The 21,305-nt window shown below is 44.6% G+C and overlaps 1 protein-coding gene across 1 annotated transcript in view; it reads right to left on the reverse strand.

Moving 5' to 3' along the window:
* Nucleotides 1–21,305, reverse strand: part of LOC144685284 (organic cation/carnitine transporter 2-like) — an 87,953-nt gene that overhangs the window by 36,928 nt on the left and 29,720 nt on the right. Inside the window, exons 5-6 of the mRNA XM_078549704.1 lie at nucleotides 7,572–7,698; nucleotides 2,323–2,423 (exon numbers count right to left, since the gene is read on the reverse strand). Coding sequence (XP_078405830.1) covers nucleotides 2,323–2,423; nucleotides 7,572–7,698 — 228 coding nt within the window. The remainder of the gene's footprint in view (nucleotides 1–2,322; nucleotides 2,424–7,571; nucleotides 7,699–21,305) is intronic.

Below are 21,305 nucleotides of genomic sequence, written 5' to 3' on the forward strand. Positions count from 1 at the left end.
TCCGCCTCTTCAATGGTCTCTGAGGTTCAGCATCTGCATCCATTGAGCAGAGTTTGGGGGATCCTGCACACTTCAGTAGGAATTTCCACTGCTATCCCTGTCACCTACTCGTGCCCACCTGTGATGTGTGTCTCACTATGTAACAACCCAACTATTTATATGCATCTGATTTGGTGAGGGATACACCTGAGTCTTGTGATTGTGCTTCCTCAGAGTGTGCAACATCTTCTGAGGAGTCTTTCTCCTTGTCTGTCACCAGCTCTTGAGTGATGCTTGAAGGACCTGTGGAAGATGAAAGACAGAAATTAGCATTGATTTCAACATTGTGCAGATCATCATATTTCAGTGACTGCTGACATCAGGGTGAGTACTGGGTGCCATGTAGCTGTGTGATATCTAATTCTTTCGCCAGGTGGCTGGGAAACCCCATTTTTCCATCGCCATTTGTCATGCATTCCAAAACTCTGGTTATTTTCAGTGCATCGTCCTCTGCAGTGGCCAGAATGGCGGTGACTGGGGGGGCCACCTCAAATTCTCAGTGTCTCCGGTGTTCAACACTCTATTCTGCAATGAAAGAAGGAAGAAGACACATGAGTGTGAGGAATGGAGTGTTTTGAGAAGGTGGAATGACAACATTTGAGGTGGGTGACTGTGAGAAATAGGCATGAGAATGCAGCCAGATGAAGGTGAGTCTCAGTGGTGGCTGTTAATGTGAGGAGGTGCCTTGAGATAGAGTAATGGATGGGTCTGCAAGTTGTATTAGTCTGAGGAGTGCTATGAAGGATAAAGCTGGGTGACCGGGGTGTTCGGCACTTGAATTTGGCATGCCACTCACCTTTCCTACCCGATGATGTAATTGAACCGATTAAGGACCATACTCCTGCTGTTCACCTCCTCAGCCACTTCCAACCATACCTGCTTAGTTTGCAAGGCAGGCTTGCTCCTCATGACTGTTGGAAAGAAAGGCCAGAATTTTATGTTCAATGTGCGGGCACGCACCTGACCCAGAATCACGTGGAATCTCATGGGAAGACGTCAGGCGCGTGTTCAGACATCACTACATTCACGCACAACATTGTAGTTGGCGGACACATGCAGGAGTCAGAAGCACTGCTGCCAACAATTAAGCGGGCAATTAAACCCATTACGGAGCCAATTGTTAGCAATTTTACGTGGCCCGTCCACTTTTATGGTTGACAGATGGGCCAATCAACCAGGTGGCCTTCACGTTTTCACTACAAACTCCATACAGGGCGGGTTGAAATGTCTGGGGTTAAATAAAAGACGACGTTTGAGGGATGAGGTGTTATGTAGTCTGCTGTCAGGTGCTTGAATTTGCAGTTTTGACACAGTTTGCATCAGTTTATTAACCTCATTTCATTTTTACAGTACTGCAGCTCCCCACAGCAGCTCTCAGCCTTCAGGGTGTGCCCACCCGCACCCCTACTTTTCTCGGTGCCCGCCCTCTTCCCACACCTCCCGGCAGCGCTGAGTCTTTCTCAATGCGCGTTTCTTGCTGGCTGCCAGTTAATTGGCCAGCCAACATGAAATCGCAGTTGGGGGGTGGCAGTGATTGTGGTCGGAGGCGCATATCGCGTCTGCTTCCGGGTCTGCCGAATGCACACGCCTGAGAAGCGCAAGGTTCAGGCCAAAATTTCTCTGTAGCCTCTATAGCCAGTTGTAAAAGGTTCCATTCTGTTCCTCGGCAGAGTCGCATTAAATGATGAAGATTTGTGATCGCACTCACCTGCTCGATCCAGTTTGTTGGGAGATGCAGAAGTGGGACCCCAATGCTGTAGCTCAGTTAAGGCTTTGGGCAGGATACAAAAAAGACTTACTTGAATATTTCCGGGGTTGAGGGATTTACAGTTAATGGATAAAGTGGAGAAGTTGGCACTATTCTTCTTTGAGCAAAGAAGGTTAAGAGGAGACTTGATTCAGATTATTAAAATCATGACGGGTTTAGACAGAATAAGTAAAACATAAATGTTTCCAATATCTGAAGTGTCAATAACCAGGAGGCACAGATTTAAAATGATTGGCTAAATAATCTGAGATGTTCTGGGGAAAAGCTTTTTTATGCAATGAGTGGTAAGAATTTGGAATGCACTGCCTGGTAGAATGGTGGATACAAATTAACCAGTAACTTTTAAAAAAGAATTTGATGAATACTTGAAGGAGGAAAACTTGCAAGGGTGGGGGGTGGGGGTAAGAGCAGGAGAGTGGGACTAACTGGATTGTTCTTGTAAATAATCAGTGCAGAGGTGATGGGCTGAATGGCCTTCTCTTCTATACTAACCTGTGATTCGATGAAATACTCACCAAACTACAAAGTTAATGATCGTGACGGTTCGGATATTACCAGTTTTAAACAAGTGAATAATTGCATGAGGTTGTTTACTTCTAGCCTTGATATCTTCAAGCTGGAAGGAAAACAGAGAGGAGTCAGTGTTATCATGGATTATTATTATTTGTAACAACAATATTATTGAGTGTATATTGGACATGGATTAATCAGAAAACTTATTTGCAAACAGTGCAGTCTAAACTTTCACATTTTCAGCTTCTTTCTTTCCTCTGCCCCTGTCACCACTTGTGTTGACCCTGCAACACCTATAGATAAAAGTGGGGCTCAATATAAACATAATAAAACATCCATTTTATTGATGCAGTGACATGTCACAGTTCATGATATTGGCTTCAAAGAGGAATACTGTCACTTAGTTTGTGCTTGGATAGGTAAAATGCTTTTGTGGGCTAGGGATATTCCTTAATATCTACATATCTTTAAGTAGGAGTTGTAATGAAGTTGTATATTATAACTCTTCGTGCAATCTCCTTCAGAACTGAATATGTGGAGAGTAGTGGGCAGGAATTAACATTTTGTATACTTTGAGCACAATAAATTCTTCCTCACTGGCATGAAAAATAATTCAGACATGATTTGCATTTGTTTAAACTGCCATATTATCATGATATATTTTCTCAGATAATTAGTCAGAACTGTTAAAGAGACAGGAGTGCAATGAGAGCAACTCCATGGCAATAGCATGGAACATTATTATTTTTAAAATCCTAGTTTTAATAAACTTGGGAGAAGGGCACAGTGCAAATGAATGTGGCAAGAAAGATACTGAAGCTGATTTGCAATGGCAGCATAGTGTACGATGTGGACTGTTCCAGACATCAAATAAACTGAAAAACTCCACCAGACCTTTCACTTTTTCACCATGGTTTAAATGAATTAAAGATGTTGAGATAAATACAAGATTACATTCACTTGTCTTTTAGTTTTTTTCAAATCTATAAGTAGCTGCCCCATTGGCTATGTGCATAAACATTACACCAGGTCCAATATTGAAGCATATGAGCAGAATTTTACGCCTCATGGGCGGCCTGACCCAATCGGGCGTCAAATAGCACGAGAAGACATTGGGCGAGCATCCCGACGTCATTCCACATGCGCAGAATCTTCAGGTTGGCGGGCGCACATGGCTATCGGAGCTGTGCCCGCCATCAATTAAAAGGCTACTTAAGGCCATTTTAAAGCCAATTGATCCATATTTTACGTTGCCTGTGCGATTTCACGCTTGTCGCACAGGCAAAACTGGCAGGCGGGCAGCCCATATTTTGCAAAAGCTCATCCAAGTGCGGGATAAAAAGGGTCAGCAGCATTGCCATTGTGAGTATGGAGGAGTTTAGGAGATAGTTTGCTGCCGGTTGCTTATTTGAATTTGACAGCTTCATCTCAGTTCTGAGCTTCATTCTTAGCATTTCGAGGCTTCACTTCAGGACTCCCTGGTGTCTCCAAGGCTCCCGGATGATTTTGACTGTGTGTACCCCTCCAGGTATCAGACATCCTTCTCAAAGCCTGATAATGGGGATTGTGATCTCTGCTGGGGGCACCTTCTCAGAGGAGGAAGAGAGGGGCAGAAGGGAGAGGAGGCCAGGTGTCCCAATGCAGCTTCCAGGGGAGGGGCCTGTGGAAGGAGAGGCACAAGCACAAGGGCGCAGGGCCTGCAGGTAGTCCAAGGCGTAAGGGGCCGCAGAAGAAGCCACTATCCTGCTCCCAGTGTTTACAGGCAACGATGCAGCTACCAAAATAGTTACAGCACAGAATGAGGCCATTCAAACCGTTGTTTTCCTGCCAGCTCTCTGCAAGAGCAACTCACCTCCTCCCAATCTCCTGCATTTTCTAATAGGACTAATTGTATCAAGTTACTCTCATCCTGCTCATTGTTCTTAATTTTTATGTATTGTTGAATAAATCAATTTGGGAATAACTTTTTAACTTCTGGCAATAGTGTAAAATGTGTGTTATTGAGTTGGTCACCCATTATACATTAGCCTCAATGTTCCTGTCTGTTAACTTCAATGTAAAGAAAAATCATGAGAAATGTATAATTGACAGTTGATCTGATAATCCTGTTGTACACTAATGCAAACAGCTAAAATTGCACATCTTATGTTTCAAATCAAACTCTGAATTAGTCTAATATTCAGCCCAGTTTCAGGAAGATTTGAGAAGTACACATGCACAACATATAGGGATCCAGCCTGGATTGCAATGAACTTCCTTGTTTCATTCCTGGAGTCCAATATTTAATAAAAATATACATGGCTCCGTGAGTCGAGTCCCATAACAAAGTGGAGCAGATTGCATAAGGGAGTGACTAAGCCACTAAACACAAGAAGGTATCCATGGTCAAGCCGAATTCATAAAACCTCTCACCTCTGTTTATATACAGGAGTGAATAAATGCTCCACCTTACTCATTGTGTTTATACCTCCCTATAATAGGATGGCCAAAACTCCATACGATATTTCACTCACAGCCTAACTGAAATCTTGTACAACATTATTCCCTTACTCTTGTATTCAATGTCTCTGGTTAGAAGACCAAGGATTCTATTTGTATTTTTCATGGCCTTCTCTATTCATGCTGCCACCTTTAATGATGTCTGTTTCTGAGCACTAACACTGCTCTACCCCATTGAACATCTCCTCATTTGTTTCATTTTTATTTCTGCCAGCTTGTTATCTTCCACAAATGACAATATTGTTCCCCAAATTCCACTATCCCCATCTTTTACATATCTACAGGTCCCAGAATGGAACAGAAATTTTCCTAATCTCCTGCCATAACTAATTTTTAACAATATGTCCTATTCCTCTGTAAAGTTGCACTTGTATTCTGAAGTTATAATATGGGAGAAAAAGAGAGCCCTCGTGGAATTTCAGGGTCATAATAAATAACAGTGGCTCCAACACAGTAACTTATAGTATACCAAGCACTTTGTCTTTCTAATATCTTTCATTCTGGCTGTTTTTTCCTGTCTTCCAACCACTTCCTAATCAATGTCCATCAAATTCCTTTTAATTCCATGGGCAGAATTTTACATTCTCCCACCAGCAGGTTTATAGGCTGAAGTTGGCCATAAAATTTCTCGGATGGCCTTCCCACCAATCTGCTGCCCATCCCTACCTCTCTATAATTTTATGCTGGGATAGTCAAGGCCTATGCTGGCCCACCTGCCCGTGCCCCAATTAAGGCCCTTAAGTGGCCAATTATTGACCCCTTAAAGGCTATTTCCTGTCCAGCCTCAATTTTCAGGCTGGCAGGAGTTCAGGGGCCAGAGGAAGTCCAAAAAGTAACCTGGTTGAAGCCTCTGGTGTGATGGTGGGAGACGCCATCATCAGAAGCCTCATTTTCCTTTCGGGCACACCCCACCCCCCGCCAAAGGACTGAGCCCCGTAGGTCCTCCCTCCTCCACTGGCCTCTGCACCAACACCCCCACCCCACTGGGGGCTCACCTCGCCACCCTGCCTTGAGACCCCCAAAACTTACTTGGACCTAGACTCCCGAGACTGAGGCTCTGGGGACTGCTTGCAGTCTTGTTCCTGTCCACTGCAGCTTCTGGTGCTGATTGATCAGCCGCTCTCTGAAGTGGACTTCCTCCCAAGTGAGTGGCGGAAGTCTCGCTTCCAGCCAATTAATGCTTGTTGAAGCGTTAAATAGCTGTGGAATAGAAGATATCGGCGGGGACGTATTCTTTCCCAACTCTTCGGATATCGGTGAGGGAAACCTCGCCATCCTAGAAATCCTGGTCCCTGTGCTATTTTTTGCCATGATCCCCTTCCATAACAGCTAATACCTGAACAATGTTTTTTGAAATCCATCTTTCACTTATGTCTCCAAAGAATTTTCTAAGGTCAGTAAAGCAAAACTGATCTTTGACTAAATCCATGCAAACTAATTGATATGATTCCCATGTTTCCATGTGCTTTATGTTTTTGTCATGCATCGTGACTCTCGTACTTCACCAATAGTCTACAGGGAGTGATGTGGCATGCTTTTGTCTTATATCTGAACATACGAGTTAGGAGCAGGATAGGCCACTAAGCCCCTCGAGCCTGCTCTGCCAGTCAGTCAATAAGATCATCGCTGATTTGATTGTAACCTTGACTCCACATTCTCACCTTCCCCCGATAACCTTTCACCCTCTTGCTTATCAAGAATCTATCTACCTCTGCCTTCAAAATATTCAAAGACTCTGCTTCCATTGCCTTTTGAGAAAGAGAGTTCCAAAGACTTACAAAGCTCTGAGAGAAATAATTTCTCTTCATCTCTGTCTTAAATGGGCAGCCCCTTATTTTTAAACAGTGACCCCCTATTTCTAGATTCTCCTACAAGATGGAACATCCTCTCCACATCCTCCCTGTCAACAACCTCAGGATGTTATATGTCTCAATCAAGTCACCTCATGCTCTTCTAGACTCCAGTGGACACAAGTCTAGCCTGTCCAACCTTTCCTCATAAGGCAACCCTCCCAGGTTGCCCTGACTACAAAGATTCTACATAAACTACTTGCTCCCATACACAGGTAACATACTGTCTACATGGACTACAGCATGGCTGGAAGAATAAACAAAAGGCAACACGGAGCTAGACAAGCTGCTAGAAGAGGGAGGAGGAGGAGGAGCGGAGACAATGGCTCTCGCTAGGAAGCCATTTATCCCCAGAGGTGTTAAAGGAGCAATTCATCTACCTGAACATCAGCAAGGGTCAGTGTGTTGCATGTCTGTGCTTGGATCAGGATGTTCTCACTCAAATCTGTCACTTTTTCTAGCCATAACTGCAACTTCATAACGGATGAAGATGGTATTATGGCTATGATAACCATGGACCTGAAACTTTATATGTCTGGCTGTTCATAGCTGGGGCGGGCAATATTTGTAACATCACCCAGTCTGCTGTCCGCTATTGCATAAAAGAGATCACTGAGGCTCCATATTCTACGGGATGCCTTTGTTTCACTTTCTCTTGCCACAGATAAGCAGGTGGAATGAGATCATGGCTTTGCAAGGATTGCAGACAGCTGAATGGTCAAGGTGCCATTAACTGCACGCATGTAGGTTTGCAGATGCTGCACATCAACTGTGAAATGTAACATAACTGAAAAGGATTCCACTCCCTCTAGGTTCAGCTGGTGCATTCCCTTATGCAATGTATTATGCAGGTTAGTGCCCAGTGTCCTGGTAGCAATCATGATGCTGTCATTTTGCAGTACCTCAAGATCATTGAGGAGCACCTCTGGTGGAGTGATACCATTTTTCTTCGCAATGTGTCGGAGTATTGCTTCAGCCTCCTGTACCCTTCCCTTTATCAGCAGCCAGCGTGGAGATTCAGGAATAAACCTGGAATCAAAAGGTTTTGCTTTAACTAAAGAGTGTGTAAGTCACAAAATGACTTATCAGTTACTATTATTATTAAAATACTCTCTAATGGCAGGTATTAACATGTAACTTCATTCAACTCCAGGGGGAGAATTTTCTTCCCATCGGGGGGGTTGGGCGAGGCGGGCTGCCCACGATTGGCTGGGTGCCGCCATTTTACATGGGCGGGCCAATTAAGGCCTGCTCAGCATGACGTGCACCCGGAAATGCTGAGCGCTCCCTGTGCGGGTGGGTGGGGGGGGCGGTTGCCTGAGTCAGGGCATGCACGCGAAAAAACGCAGAAATCTCCCTGGGGCACAGAGCTGCCTCAGGGAGATTAGTTTAAGTTCCAAAAATTTTAATAAAGAAAAAAATTTTTAAGACATGTCCCCTCATGTGTCACATGAGCTGGAACGTGCCAATGAACTGAATGAAAAAATTTATTTAATTTATAAACCCTTCGTGAAACCTCATCCCGCCCGTGGATGAGGTTTCATGATAAATGCGAAGGCCACCTGGGCTCTTCGCCTGCCGGTCAGCCTTAAGGTTGGACGGGCAGTTCAATTAATTACTTTAATTAGCTTTTAAATGGCCTTAATAGAACGTTGACAGTTCGGCAGGCACGCAGCCGACTCCGCTGTGCGCCTGCCGAACTGAGGATCAGAATGATGCGTGGTGATGTCGGGATGCATGCCTGACGTCACTGCGCGTCAGCGAGTGAGGCCCGCCCCTGCTCGCCGACCCGAAGATTCTGTCCCAGGAGTGGATTCAGAAATAACATGTGAGGCACTAGAGGAAAGTAATTCAGTTGACTAGGTCACAGACTCACAGAAGTTGATGACAACGAGGAGGCATAATACATTCTGACAATAGTCACAGCAAGACAATATCGTTCACGACTTTGGTTAGAACTGCTCAGCTGCAATGGCGGGGGTAGAACGTTGAGTAGATTCAAATAGTGAATCAAGGGAGATTATTATTGGATTCAGCAAGTGACATCACATTCAAGGTGAGCAAAAGAGGATTGGAGATCAGGCCCAGCCTTTTCTTTAATTTATCAATTAACTAAAAGTTGTTCTTTGGGTTGGGAGAAGTTGAATTTTACCCTGGCTTTAAACAGGCTCTCCTTGGAGCTACAGCCAGTTAATTAGATAACTGGCTTAAATTAGTTTTCAGAAGCTTCTATCAGGGAGCATAAAAACAGGCATGCTTCAGTGCTACCTTGTCTGTACTGGAGTGTTGCTTTGGGTGCATTTGAATACTTCAGTTGGGGTTTGGTGAGTGAGGGAGCTCTGTGAAGAGGTAAAGGAGGTGCTTCTTTCTTTTTCTACCTTTCCTCAGCCTCCAGCAGCTAGCTGTTACATTGCTACAAGGAAAGAAGCTGATTGAATGTCTTAGGAGCCCATAAAGCAGCAGAGAGAAAGAGCCAGGAGTTTACAGATAAAATCTAAAAGTTACATCATAGGAGTCCCAAAAATTGACTGGATGGCAAATAGAGGCCTTTCCATATTTGGCACAGAGAGAGGATTGGTGAGTGACAGGTTAGTTATTATATTATACCATTCTGTAGTAAACACTTTATAAAAAAGTTTAAGGAACGTCAGTGCAGCTTGGCCATGCAGAGTGTGCATCCTGTGGGATGTGGGAAGTCATGCAGGCACAAAGTAGCCTCGATGACTACATCTGCAGGAAGCAGCACCAGCTACAGAAACTTGAACTCCAGCTTGCGGAACTCGAGCAGCGACTGGCGTCACTGTGGTGCATCTGCAAGGCAGAGGATTACATGGGTAGCATGTTTAGAGAGGTCATCACACCACAGCTAAGAAGTACACAGGTAGAGAGGAATGGGTGACCACCACAGTGTCTAAGAGAAACAGGAAGGTAGTCCTGAAATCCCCTGAGGCCATATCGCTCTGTAACCGATTTTCCATTGTGGACACTGATGAGCGAGCTGGCTCTTCAGGGGATTGTAGCAAGATCCAAGTTTATGGCATCATGGGCGGCTCAGCTGCACAGGAGGAGGAAGAGTGGGAGTGCTATAGTGGTGGGGGATTTCATAGTTAGGAAGCAGACAGGCATTTCTGTGGCTGTAGAAGTGACTCCAAGATGGTATGTTGCCTCCCTGGTGCCAGGGTCAAGGATGTCACAGAGCGGCTGCAGAACATTCTTTTTGGGGAGGGCAAACAGCCAGAGGCCGTGGTCCACACTGGGACCAATAACATAGGTAGAAAAAGGGATGAGGTACTGAAAACAGATTTTAGAGAGTTGGGAAGGAAATTAAAAAGTAGGACCTCAAGAGCAGTAATCTTAGGATTATTCCCAGTGCCACGTGCTAGTGAGCATAAGAATAGAAAGATTGAGCAGTTCAACATGTGGCTGAAGAAATTGCATAGGAGGCTTTAGATTTCTGAAGGATTGGGAGTGGTTCTGGGACAGATGGGACCTGTACAAGAAGGACGGGTTACGCCTTAACAGGGCTGGGACAAATGTTGTTGTGCGGAGGTTTGCTAGTCCTGTGAGGGATGGGAACCTGAGGGGAAATTCAGAGTGGAGAGGAGAAAAACTGGCAGTGGGAAGGAGTGAAGTATTACCTGATAAGGAGGATATATCAGAGAGTAGTATCAAGGTAAATAGAATACTTGGAGAGTTTGATAGGATTAGAGTAGGCAATAGTAAGTCATCAGATGGTGTCAGAATAAGGGAGGGGGGGAAGTAAAAAAGCTTTAATCAAGGTTAATGTGCATGTATTTGAATGCATGGAGTGTGGTTAAAAGGGTTGGTGAGCTGCAGGCACAGGTTGACAAATGGAATTATGATATTCTCGCCAACAAAAGACCTGGGGCTGTATCTTCCAATCGGCGATTGAGAGCGGGGCCCACTCACCGACGCATAAAATGGTGCAGGGCGTCATGGTGCGTCATTCAGGCTTTCAGTTCAGTGGCTGTGCACCCAAGTCGGCTGTGCGCCCGCCGACCTGTCAGTGGCCTATTAAGGCCATTAACAAAGTAGTTGAAGTCATTAATGGACCTGCCCATCCAACCTCAAGGTTGGCAGGCAGGCCGGGAGCTCTGGCGGGCTTCTGAAAACGTTTATTTAAAGTTTAAAATGTGAGCCAATTTCCCTAATGCAGCACTTTGCCTCAGGGAGATCTGTGCGCTCTTCCTCGCGCATGCGCGAAAGAGCGCACTCCCGGCTGAGAGAATCCCCTCCCCCGCCCGCATAGCGCTACCTGGCAGACGTCACGCTGGGCGGGCCTTAATTGGCCAACCCACGTAAAATGGCGGCGCGCCACCGGAAGCCCGCCCGCCCACACCAACAGGGGGAAAATGTTGCCCTTGGTTGAAAGAAGGGCAGGACCAGACATTACATATTCTTGGGTACAAGGTATTTAGGAAAACAGAAAAGGAAGAAAAGTGGAGTGGGGGGATGGGGGGGGTCGAGGGGAGTGGCAGTATTGATTGAAGATGATATTGCAGGACTGGAAAGAGAGGATGTTCCAGAGTGGTCAAGGACAGAATCTCTCTGGCTAGAGGAAAGGAATGAAAAAGGCTCAATAACATGGATCGGTGTGGTATATAGGCCACCAACTAGTGGAAGGGATGTAGAGAAACAAATTTGCAAAGAAGTTACAGAGAAGTGCAATATTTACAGAGTAATTATAATAGGGGACTTCAAATATCCAAATATTGACTTGGATAGGGATAGAGCAAAGGGACAAGAGGGGTGAGGGTTCCTGGAATGCGTTCAAGATAATTTTCTGCAGCAGCATGTTTCTGGCCCAACAAGAGGACAGGCACTGTTGGGTCTGGTTCTGGGGAATGAGTTGGCCCAAATGGATCAACTATTAGTGGGAGAGCATCTAGGGGACAGTGACCATTGTATCATAAGGTTTAGATTGGCCATGGGAAAGGACATGGTACAATCCAGAGCAGGATTGGCAGAAAGCCAACTTAGATGAAATGAGAATGCATCTGAGTCGAGTGAGATGGAATCAAATGTTGGCAGAAAAGATGGTGGCTGAACAATTGGCCACCTCCAAAGAAGAAGTGTTGCAGGCAATGTCAAGTTATATTCCCCTGAAGGGGGAATGTGGGACAAATAAATCCAGATTGCCCTGGATGATGAGAGAGGTGAAAATGAAAAGGAAGAAGTGCACAAATGACAGGTGTCAGATAGAAAATACAACAGAGAATCAGGCTGAATATGGAAGGACCAGAGCGTAAGTGAAAAAACTAATAAGAAAAGGAAGGAGAGAGCATGAAAAGAGACTGGCAACAAACACAAAAGGGAATCCCAAGATCTTCTACAAGTATATAAATAATAAATGGGTGGTAAAAGAAAGAGTAGGGCCGATTAGGGATAAAAAAAAGGCATTAGAAAGATTGTCTTTACTTAAAATAAATAAGGTACCAGGACTGGATGAGATGCATCCAAGGGTACTGAGGGAGGTGAGAACAAAAATTTGTTCATGGGATTTGAGCATCGCTGGCTAGTCTAACGATTGCCCATCCCTAATTACCCTTGTTCAAAGGCATTTTGAGAGTGAACCACATTGCTGTGGGTCTGGAGTCACATATAGGCTAGACCAGATTAAGGATGGCAGATTTGCTCCCCTAAAGGATATTTGTGAACCAGATGGGTCTTTACGACAATCAGCAATGGTTTCATGGTCATCATTAGGCTTTTAAAACCAGATTTTTACTGAATTCAAATTTCACCATCAGCCGTGGTGGGATTCAAACACAGGCCCCCAGAGCATTACCCTGGGTCACTGGAATATTAGTCCAGTGACAAGATCACAATGCCACCACCTCCCACCTTAATAAAACATATAGTATCTTAGGCCTTATTAACAGGGGCATTGAGTAGGAGAGTAAGGAGGTCATGCTGATCTTGTATAAGACACTAGTTAGGCCTCTTCTGGAGTGCTGCCTCCAGTTCTAGGTGCCTTATCTGAGGAAGGATGTGAAAGCATTAGAGAGATTACAGAGGAGGTTCACAGGATTGATTCCAGGGATAAAGAACTGTAGCTATGAGGATAGATTGCAGATGTTGTGACTGTTTTTCTTGGAGAAAAGAAGGCTGAGACGAGACTTGATAGAGGTATTCAAGATCCTGAGGTGTATTGACAGGATAAATAATGAAACACTGTTCCCACTCAAGAGAGCATCAAGAACCCGAAAGCACATTTGGCTGAATTGCTGTCCCATTCTGATAATGATGATGTCCTCCAAGACAAAGAAGAAACCTCACATGTCTCCAAGACATTTTCCCTGAGGGCTGAGAATACTGTGGTAGATTGAATCCCTCAGGACTGTGACTTGCTGAGGGGGGAGAGTAGCAGTTGGAGCTGTAGATCTAAAAAGGGAGTTACAAAAATGCAATGTAGTCAAATATGTGGTTTCCTGTGTTCCTGTGTTTCTGAAAATTGGATAGTATACTTGGGGGGAGGTGTAGTATAAAGGGTTATCAAATAGGGCATGCTAATGTATGACGTAGATGATGATGTACCACTGACATCAGTCATTCATGTGTTAGATTCTTTCAAGAGAGAGGTTGGAACACCATGCTCAGGAACAACATGCCCACTCTGTAACCTGCTTAGATGTTGTACTAATAAACAAATGTTAAGCAGATACCAGAGAATGCCTACAGTCTGTCTAATAATCAAGTACCATGCCTAGAGTCCACAAGTAAGAAGGACCGTCTCAGAACAAACATGTGCACAAATTGTCCAAAAGCAGATGGTAAGCTATTGGTGAATAGTATCCATAATGCCAATTACATCCAGGAGGTGACTTAATGCTCTGGAAGGATCATATCAACATAGGAGTATAGGAACACAAGAAGGCCATTCGGCCGATTGAGCCTGTTCCACCATTCAATTAGTTCACGGATGATCATCTACCTCAATGCACTTTCTCAGACTATCTCCATATCCCTTGATGTCGTTGGATTACAAAAAGTTATCAATTTAAATCTTGGACATGCTCAATGATTTGAGCTTTCACAGCCCTCTGTGGTAGAGAATTCCAAAGATTCACCACCTTTTGAGTGAAGAACTTCCTCCTCATCTCAGTCTTAAACAACCTACCCATAACACTGAGATTATGGCTGGAATTTTCCACCCCTGCTGCGGCAGTGATCGGGCCAGAAAGTGCGGCAAGCCAGCCACTGGCTTTGGCAGAACCAAAAGTTCCCGCCACCTGGCGGGGCCAGAAAATTCCAGCCTATGTCCCCTGGTTTTAGGCTCACCAGCCAGAGAAAACATCTTTTATGTATCCGCCCTGTCATGCTCTGCAAGAATTTAAAGGTTTCAAAGAGGTCAACCCTTATTCTTCAAAATTCTACGAAATACCAGGCTGATTCTTGGGATGGCGGGACTGACATATGAGAAGAGATTGAGTCGGTTAGGATTATATCCGCTAGAGTTGAGAAGAATGAGGGGGGATCCCATAGAAATTTATAAAATTCTAACAGGACTAGACAGGGTAGATGCAGGGAGGATGTTCCCGATGGTGGGGGAGTCCAGAACCAGGGGTCACAGTCTGAGGATACGGGGTAGACCATTTAGGACTGAGATGAGGAGAAATTTCTTCACCCAGAGAGCAGTGAGCCTGTGGAATTCACTACCACAGAAAATAGTTGAGGCCAAAACATTGTATGTTTTCAAGGAGGAGTTAGATATAGCCTGCTCCTGCTTTCTCCCTATATCTTTTGATCCCTTTCGCCCCAAGAGCTATATCTAACTCCTTCTTGGAAACATACAATGTTGGAGTTGGATGATCAGCCATGACCATGATGAATGGCAGGGCAGACTTGAAGGGCCGAATGGCCTACTCCTGCTCCTATTTTCTATGTTTCTACGCTTCTATGTTTCTACAGACCCATCTCCTCAATCTCCCGCACCTGCCGAAATGTCAACAGCATATTAAGGCCATTAAGAAATTAATTAAAGCAGTTAACGCTGCCACGGGTGGGATGAGGTTTCCTGAAGCTTTTAATAATTAGTCATAAATCTACAAACATGTGCCCACTCATGTGACACAGTCATATGAGGGGATATGTTTAAATAAATTTTTAAATCATTTCTGTCATTATTTTCATATACATTCAATCTCTCTGAGACAGTTCCATGCCTCGGAGATTGCTGCGCTCTTTCGCGCATATGCCCCAACTCTCCGTCCTCCCCCCCCGCCCAGGTAGCACTGAGCGCCCGCTCACGTAAAATGGTGGCGTGGAGCAGATTGTGGGCAGCCATCGGCTCCGCACCTGCCCCCACCCGCTCCCGCCCAGGCTGCCCGCCATAGGAAAAATCCAGGCCCATGTGGCTGCTGCCCTTGTCCTTCTAGGTGGTGGTGGTTGTGGGTTCGGAAGGCTCTAGATTCTAACATTTTCTCTGACATTAGGCTAACAGTCCTTTAGTTCTCCATTCTCCCTCTTCCTCCCTTCTTGAATAGTGGGATCATATTTGCTACTTCCCAGTCCGCAGGAATCTTTCCAGAATCTATTGAATTTTGAAAGGTAACCACCAATGCATCCACTATCTCTCTAGCCATCACCTTCAACACTCTGGGATGAAGCTCATCTGGCCCAGTGGATTTATCAACCTTCAATCTAGTTAACGTTTCAAGTTCTAATTCTTCCTAAAACTAATTTCTTTTAGTTCCTCAGTTTCACAAGTCCCTTGGTCATCCAGTATTTCTGGGAGAATTACTGTATGTTCTTTCATGAAGATAGACACAAAATAACTGTTTGGTTTCTCTGCCATTTCCATCTTCTCCACTATAAATTCTCCTGTCCCCACCTATAATGGGTCCACATTTGACCTAACTAATCTTTTCCTTTTCATATACCTAAAGATGCTTTTACAGTCCACCTTTATGTTCCTCACTAGTTTACATTCATATTCACTTTTCCATTTCTTAATTTCTTGGTTCACCTTTGCTGGGTTCTAAACTGCACCCAATAGTCAGGCTTACCACTTTCTCTGGCATCCTTCGAAGCCACTTCCTTTGATTTAATGCAACTTTAGCTTTTTTTGTTAACTACGGTTTATTTACCTTTCCCTTTGGGTGTTTGTGGCTTAGAGTGATGTATATCTATTGTAAACTGTACAGCATTGTTTTAAATACTAGCTATTACCTATCAAATCCTTCAATGTATTTTCCCAATCCACCATAGCCAACCTGTCCCTCATACCATCAAAATTTTCTTTCTTCAGATTGAAGACGCTAATTTCAGAAGCTCATCCATTTCCATAGATGTACAGAGAATTGATTAAAGGTCCAATAACAATTCTATGCTATTGCTGGTCTAAATCAGGGAATTAAGGACACCAGTAATCAATTCAATGCGTCTACAAATGTCAAAGGCTTCCAATGACCTGCCATATTGGTAGTTTTTAATAGCTGAAGAAATATAAGTGTATAATGTGGCAGGTATGAATTTCTGCATGCAGTTCAGTGCTCCTCCGCAACTTCGGGGAAGTGCTGTCTGAAGGAAGCAAGGATTACAAATAAGCAGGAGAACGCCCACAGAAATTAAGACCCAGCTGCTTTATCCTGGGACTCCTAACTGAAAGTGTTAATAAAAGTGGAACATTAGGACTTGGGATATTTCTTTTCTTATTCTTTCACAGGATGTGAGCATCACTGGCTAGGCCAGCATTTATTCCCATCCCTAATTTCTATTGAGAAGATGGTGGTGAACTGCCTTCTTGAATTGCTGCAGTCCATATGGTGTAGGTACACCTATAGTGCTGTTAGGGAGGGAGTTTGAGGGTCTTGACTCAGCGACAGTGAAGGAACGGGTTGGTATGTGGTTTGGAGGGGAACTTTCAGGCGGTGGTGTTCCCATGCAACTGCTGCCCTTGCCTTTCTAGGTGGTGGAGTTCACAGGTCTGTAAGGTGCTGTCGATGGTGTCTTGGTGAATTGCTGCAGTGCACCTTGTAGATGATACACAGCTGCCACTGTGCATTGGTGGAGGAGGGAGTAGATTTTGAAGGTGGTGAATGGGGTGCCAGTCAAGCGGTCTGCTTTGTCCTGGATATTGTCAGGCTTTTGAGAGTTGTTGGAGCTGCACTCATTCAGTCAAGTGAAGAGCACTCCACCACACTCCTGACTGGTGCAATGTAGATGGCTTTGGGGAGTCAGGAGGTGAGTTATTCGCTGCAGAATTCCCATCCTGCTCTTGTAGCCACAGTATGTATATGGTTGGTAAACTATTGTTTCTAGTCAATGGTAACCTCCAGGATGTTGATGGTGGGGGAATTCAGTAATGGTAATGCCATTGAATGACAAGAGATGATTGAATTCTTCTTGTTGGAGATAGTCATTGCCTGGTACTTGAATGGTGCGAACATTACTTGCCACTTATCAGCCCAAGCCTGGATATTGTCCAGGTCTTGCTGCATTTGGACATGGGCTGCTTCAGTATCTGAGGAGTCACGAATGGTGCTGAACATTGTGCAATCATCAGCGAACATCCCCACTTCTGACCTTATGATGGAGGGATGGTTATTGATGAAGCAGCTGAAGATGGTTGGGCTGAGGACACTACCCTGATGAACACCTACAGTGATGTCCTGGCTCTGACATTATTGACGTCCAACAAACACAACCATCTCCCTTTGTGCTAGGTATGACTCCAACCAATGTAGAGCTTTTCCCTTGATTCTCATTGACTCCAGTTTTGCTAGGGCTCCTTGATGCCACACTCAGTCAAATACTGCCTTGATGTCAAGGGCAGTCACTCTCACCTCACCTCTGGAGTTCATCTCTTTTGTTCAGGTTTGGACTGAGTCTGTAATGAGGTCAGGAGCTGAGTGACCCTGGTGGAACTCAAACTGACTCAGTGAGCAGGTTATTGCTAAGCAAGTGCTGCTGATAGCACTGTTGATGACACTTTCCACAACTTTGCTAATGATCAAGAGTGGATTGATGGGGAGCTAATTGACCTGATTGGATTTGTCCAATGTTTTGTGGACAGGGCAAATCTCTGCAATTATCCACATTGCCGAATAAATGCCAGTGTTGTAGCTGTACTGGAACAGCTTGGCTAAGGGCATAGCTAGTTCTGCAGCACACGTCTTCAGTACTATTGCTGGAATGTTGTCAAGGCCCATAGCCTTTGCAGCATCCAGTGTCTTCAGCTGTTTCTTGATATCACATGGAGTGAATCGAATTGGCTGAAGACTGGCATCTGAGATGCTGTGGTCCACAGCAGAAGGCCAAGATGGATCATCCACTCAGCACTTCTGAAGATTGTTCGAATGCTTCAGCCTTATCTTTTGCAGTGATGTGCTGGGCTCCTCCATCATTGAGATTGGGGATATTTGTGGAGCCTCCTCCTCATGTTAGTTGTTTAATTGTCCACCACCATTCACGACTGGATGTGGCAGTACTGCAGAGCTTAGATCTGATCCGTTGATTGTGGGATCACTTAGCACTATCTATGGCATCTTGCTTTTGCTTATGTCCTGTGTTGTAGCTTCATCAGGTTGATCTGCAGTCTTCATTGAATCAGGGCTTATCCCCCGGCTTGATAGTAATGATGGAGTGGGGGGATATGCTGGGCTTTGAGGTTACAGATTGTGGTTGAGTACAATTCTGCTGCTGCTGATGGTCCACAATGCTTCATGAATGCCCATTTTTGAGTTACGAGATCTGTTCGAACTCTATCCCATTTAGCATGGTGATAGTGCCACAGGAGACAATGGAGGGTATCTCCACTAGGATTGTGCAGTGTCGCTCCTACAAATACTGTCTTGGACAAATACAACTTCAATAGGTAGATTAGTGAGGATGCGGTCAAGCAGGTTATTTCCTCTTGTTGCTTCCCTTGCCACCTGCTGCAGTCTCAGCCTAGCAGCTATGTCCTTTAGGATTCGGTCAGCTAAGTCAGTGGTGGTGTTACTGAGTCACTTTTGATGATGGATATTGAAGTCTCTCACCCAGGGTACATTCTATGTCCTTGCCACCCTCAGCGCTTCCTCCAAGTGGTGTTCAACACGGAGCAGTACTGATTTATCAGCTGAGATGGGGGAGGGAAGGTAGGTAGTAATCAGCAAGTGGTTTCCCCACCCATGTTTGACCTGATGCCATGAGATTTCATGGAGTCCGGAATCGATGTTGAGCGCTCCCAGGGCAACTACCACCTGACTAAATACACTGTCACCAGCTCTGGTGGGTTTGCCCTGACTGTGCGACAGGACATCCCCCCGAATAGTGATGGTGGTGTGTGGGACATTCTCTGTAAGGTATGATTCCATGAGTATGAATGTCAGGTTGTTGCTTGACTAGTCTGAGAGACAGCTCTCCCAGTTTATGCACAAGCCCCCAGATGTTAGTAAGGAGGGCTTTGCAGGGTCGGCAGGGTTGGGTTTGCAATGCCATTTCCAGTGCCTAGGTCGATGCTGGGTGATCTGTCCTGTTTATTCCTTTTTGCAGGCTTTGTAGTGGTTTTTGATATAAATGAGCTCGGCCATTTCAGAGGGCATTTAAGAGTCAACCACATTGCTGTCATTGGAGTCATGTGGAGGCCAGACCAGGTAAAGATGGCAGATTTCCTTCCCTAAACGGCACTAGTGACCAGATGGATTTTTACAACAATGGTTTCATGGTTACTATTACAGAGACCAGCGTTTTAATTCCAGATTTAATCACTGAATTTAAATTCCTCCAGTTGCTGTGGTGGGATTCAAGCTCATGTCCCCAGAGCATTAGCATGGGCCTCTGTATTATTAGTCTGGCCACATTACCACTACCACACCGCCTCCTCTTTATGGCTTATAAAAGTGGCTTACAATCCCACTGCATACAGATTGCAACAGACCACTAGCACACGCACACACAATATTACCTAATCAGCAAACACTGAATACTCTTGAGCAGTAGTCTTGACGTCTCAGCCATCACAACGATCTTTACAATATAAGCCAGTTAAAGTATGCAAAATGGTGTGCTGAATAATCTTGAAATTTTAAAATGTTTTTCAAGTTAAAATCATCATGAAGAAGCAGAACGCATTCCACCAATTCCCATAGGCAGATGAAGGTACACTAGAAAGGAGGTCAGATACAACATGATTCCTCTTTGTTTTAGTTCCAGTCTTCTGCTTCAAGGTGAGAAACATCATGCATCATTCTAACTGACTCGAATCCTGCGGATTATTGTATATTTATAAACTGTGGGATAAAGACAAATCAGCTGGCACCAGGCATGCTTTTCTCTGACTTTCACACAAACATGCGTTACCAATAATTTACTGTTTTGTGGAGAAAGACAAACATGGTGGCTGCAAAATCGATAACATTTGAAAATGGTTGCAGGGATCAATATGCACAATTAACTTGCAACCAATGCTTCCAATACAGGCAGCACACAGATTTCATGCTGCATGCTCATTTAAGTGATTGCAGCCTTGTGCTCAGGCTGCACGCCTGAGCAGGGGACACAAAATTGAGAGAGGTTAGCATTTATTGAAGCTAGCCAGCGGTACTTAAAAATAACTTGCACGCCTTAAAGTGAAGGGGCATTTTGCCTGAAGCTCATGGCTTGAGGTCATCTCAAAAATAAATATGAACTGTAAAAGTTTTAAGAATGAACCTTTGGCTTTCTCTCTTGCCTTGTCTCTACTCTTTGTGCAGAATATTGCACTTGTCAGGCAGGCGCATGCCTGACCCGAACGAGCATAAAATGACGCGTGATGAGGTCGGACGAGCGTCCCGATGTCATCATGCACTCGCGCGATATTTTAGTTCGGCGGGCACATGTGGGAGTTAGCAGAGCTCCCGCCAATAATTAACAGGCCTATTAAGACCATTAAAGTAATAATTAAATGAAATTTTTCACTGTCTGTCCGTCCTTACAGTTGGCGGGCAGGTGAAAAGACCAAGCGGATTTTGGATTTTTTCGGAAACCTCATCCACAGGCAGGATGAGGTTTCCAACAGCAAATAAAAATTAAATAAAAATGTTTACATTTCATTCATAACATGTCCCTGCGCATGTGACAGAGTTATGTGACAGAATCACATGAGGTGACATGTTTTTAACATTGCTTAAGTTTTTAATTATCAATTTAAAAAATCTTCAGCTCCCTGAGGCAGCTCCTCCCGCTGACCCCCACCCTGCTGACGCTGCAGTGATGTTTCATGCTGGCTGGCTGTTAATTGACGGTGGGTGGCAGTCAGCTTCCCAAGCGCTCCTGGGCCTACCCGCTGAGCCTGCCCAACTACCGGAAAGTCCTAGCCTTTGATTTACCACTGTTAGGAAATAGGGATAGTTTCAGTAAGATATATTGGTATTTGTGGGTGTTAGGAATGAGTTTTAGCTTTAAAGTTTAAACTTGATTTGCATTTCTGTATCTGTGTGTTAAGAAAGGTCAAATTGAGTTTTAGTTTCACTTTAAAATGGTGCTTGCCTTTCTAATGAGAGTTTACAACTTAAGTTAAGCAAACAAGAGTAGAAGAATTGGGCTGTTGCCTATCAACAGGGGTCCAGGCAGACAGGTCCCTCCCATAGACACACACAGAAAAGCTAGAAACAGCAGTTTACTTTGGAAGCTGTTGGAGTTCAGCTGGTTTT

This window comes from Cetorhinus maximus, chromosome 10, assembly GCF_964194155.1.
Source record: "Cetorhinus maximus chromosome 10, sCetMax3.hap1.1, whole genome shotgun sequence".
NCBI classification, from domain to species: domain Eukaryota; kingdom Metazoa; phylum Chordata; class Chondrichthyes; order Lamniformes; family Cetorhinidae; genus Cetorhinus; species Cetorhinus maximus.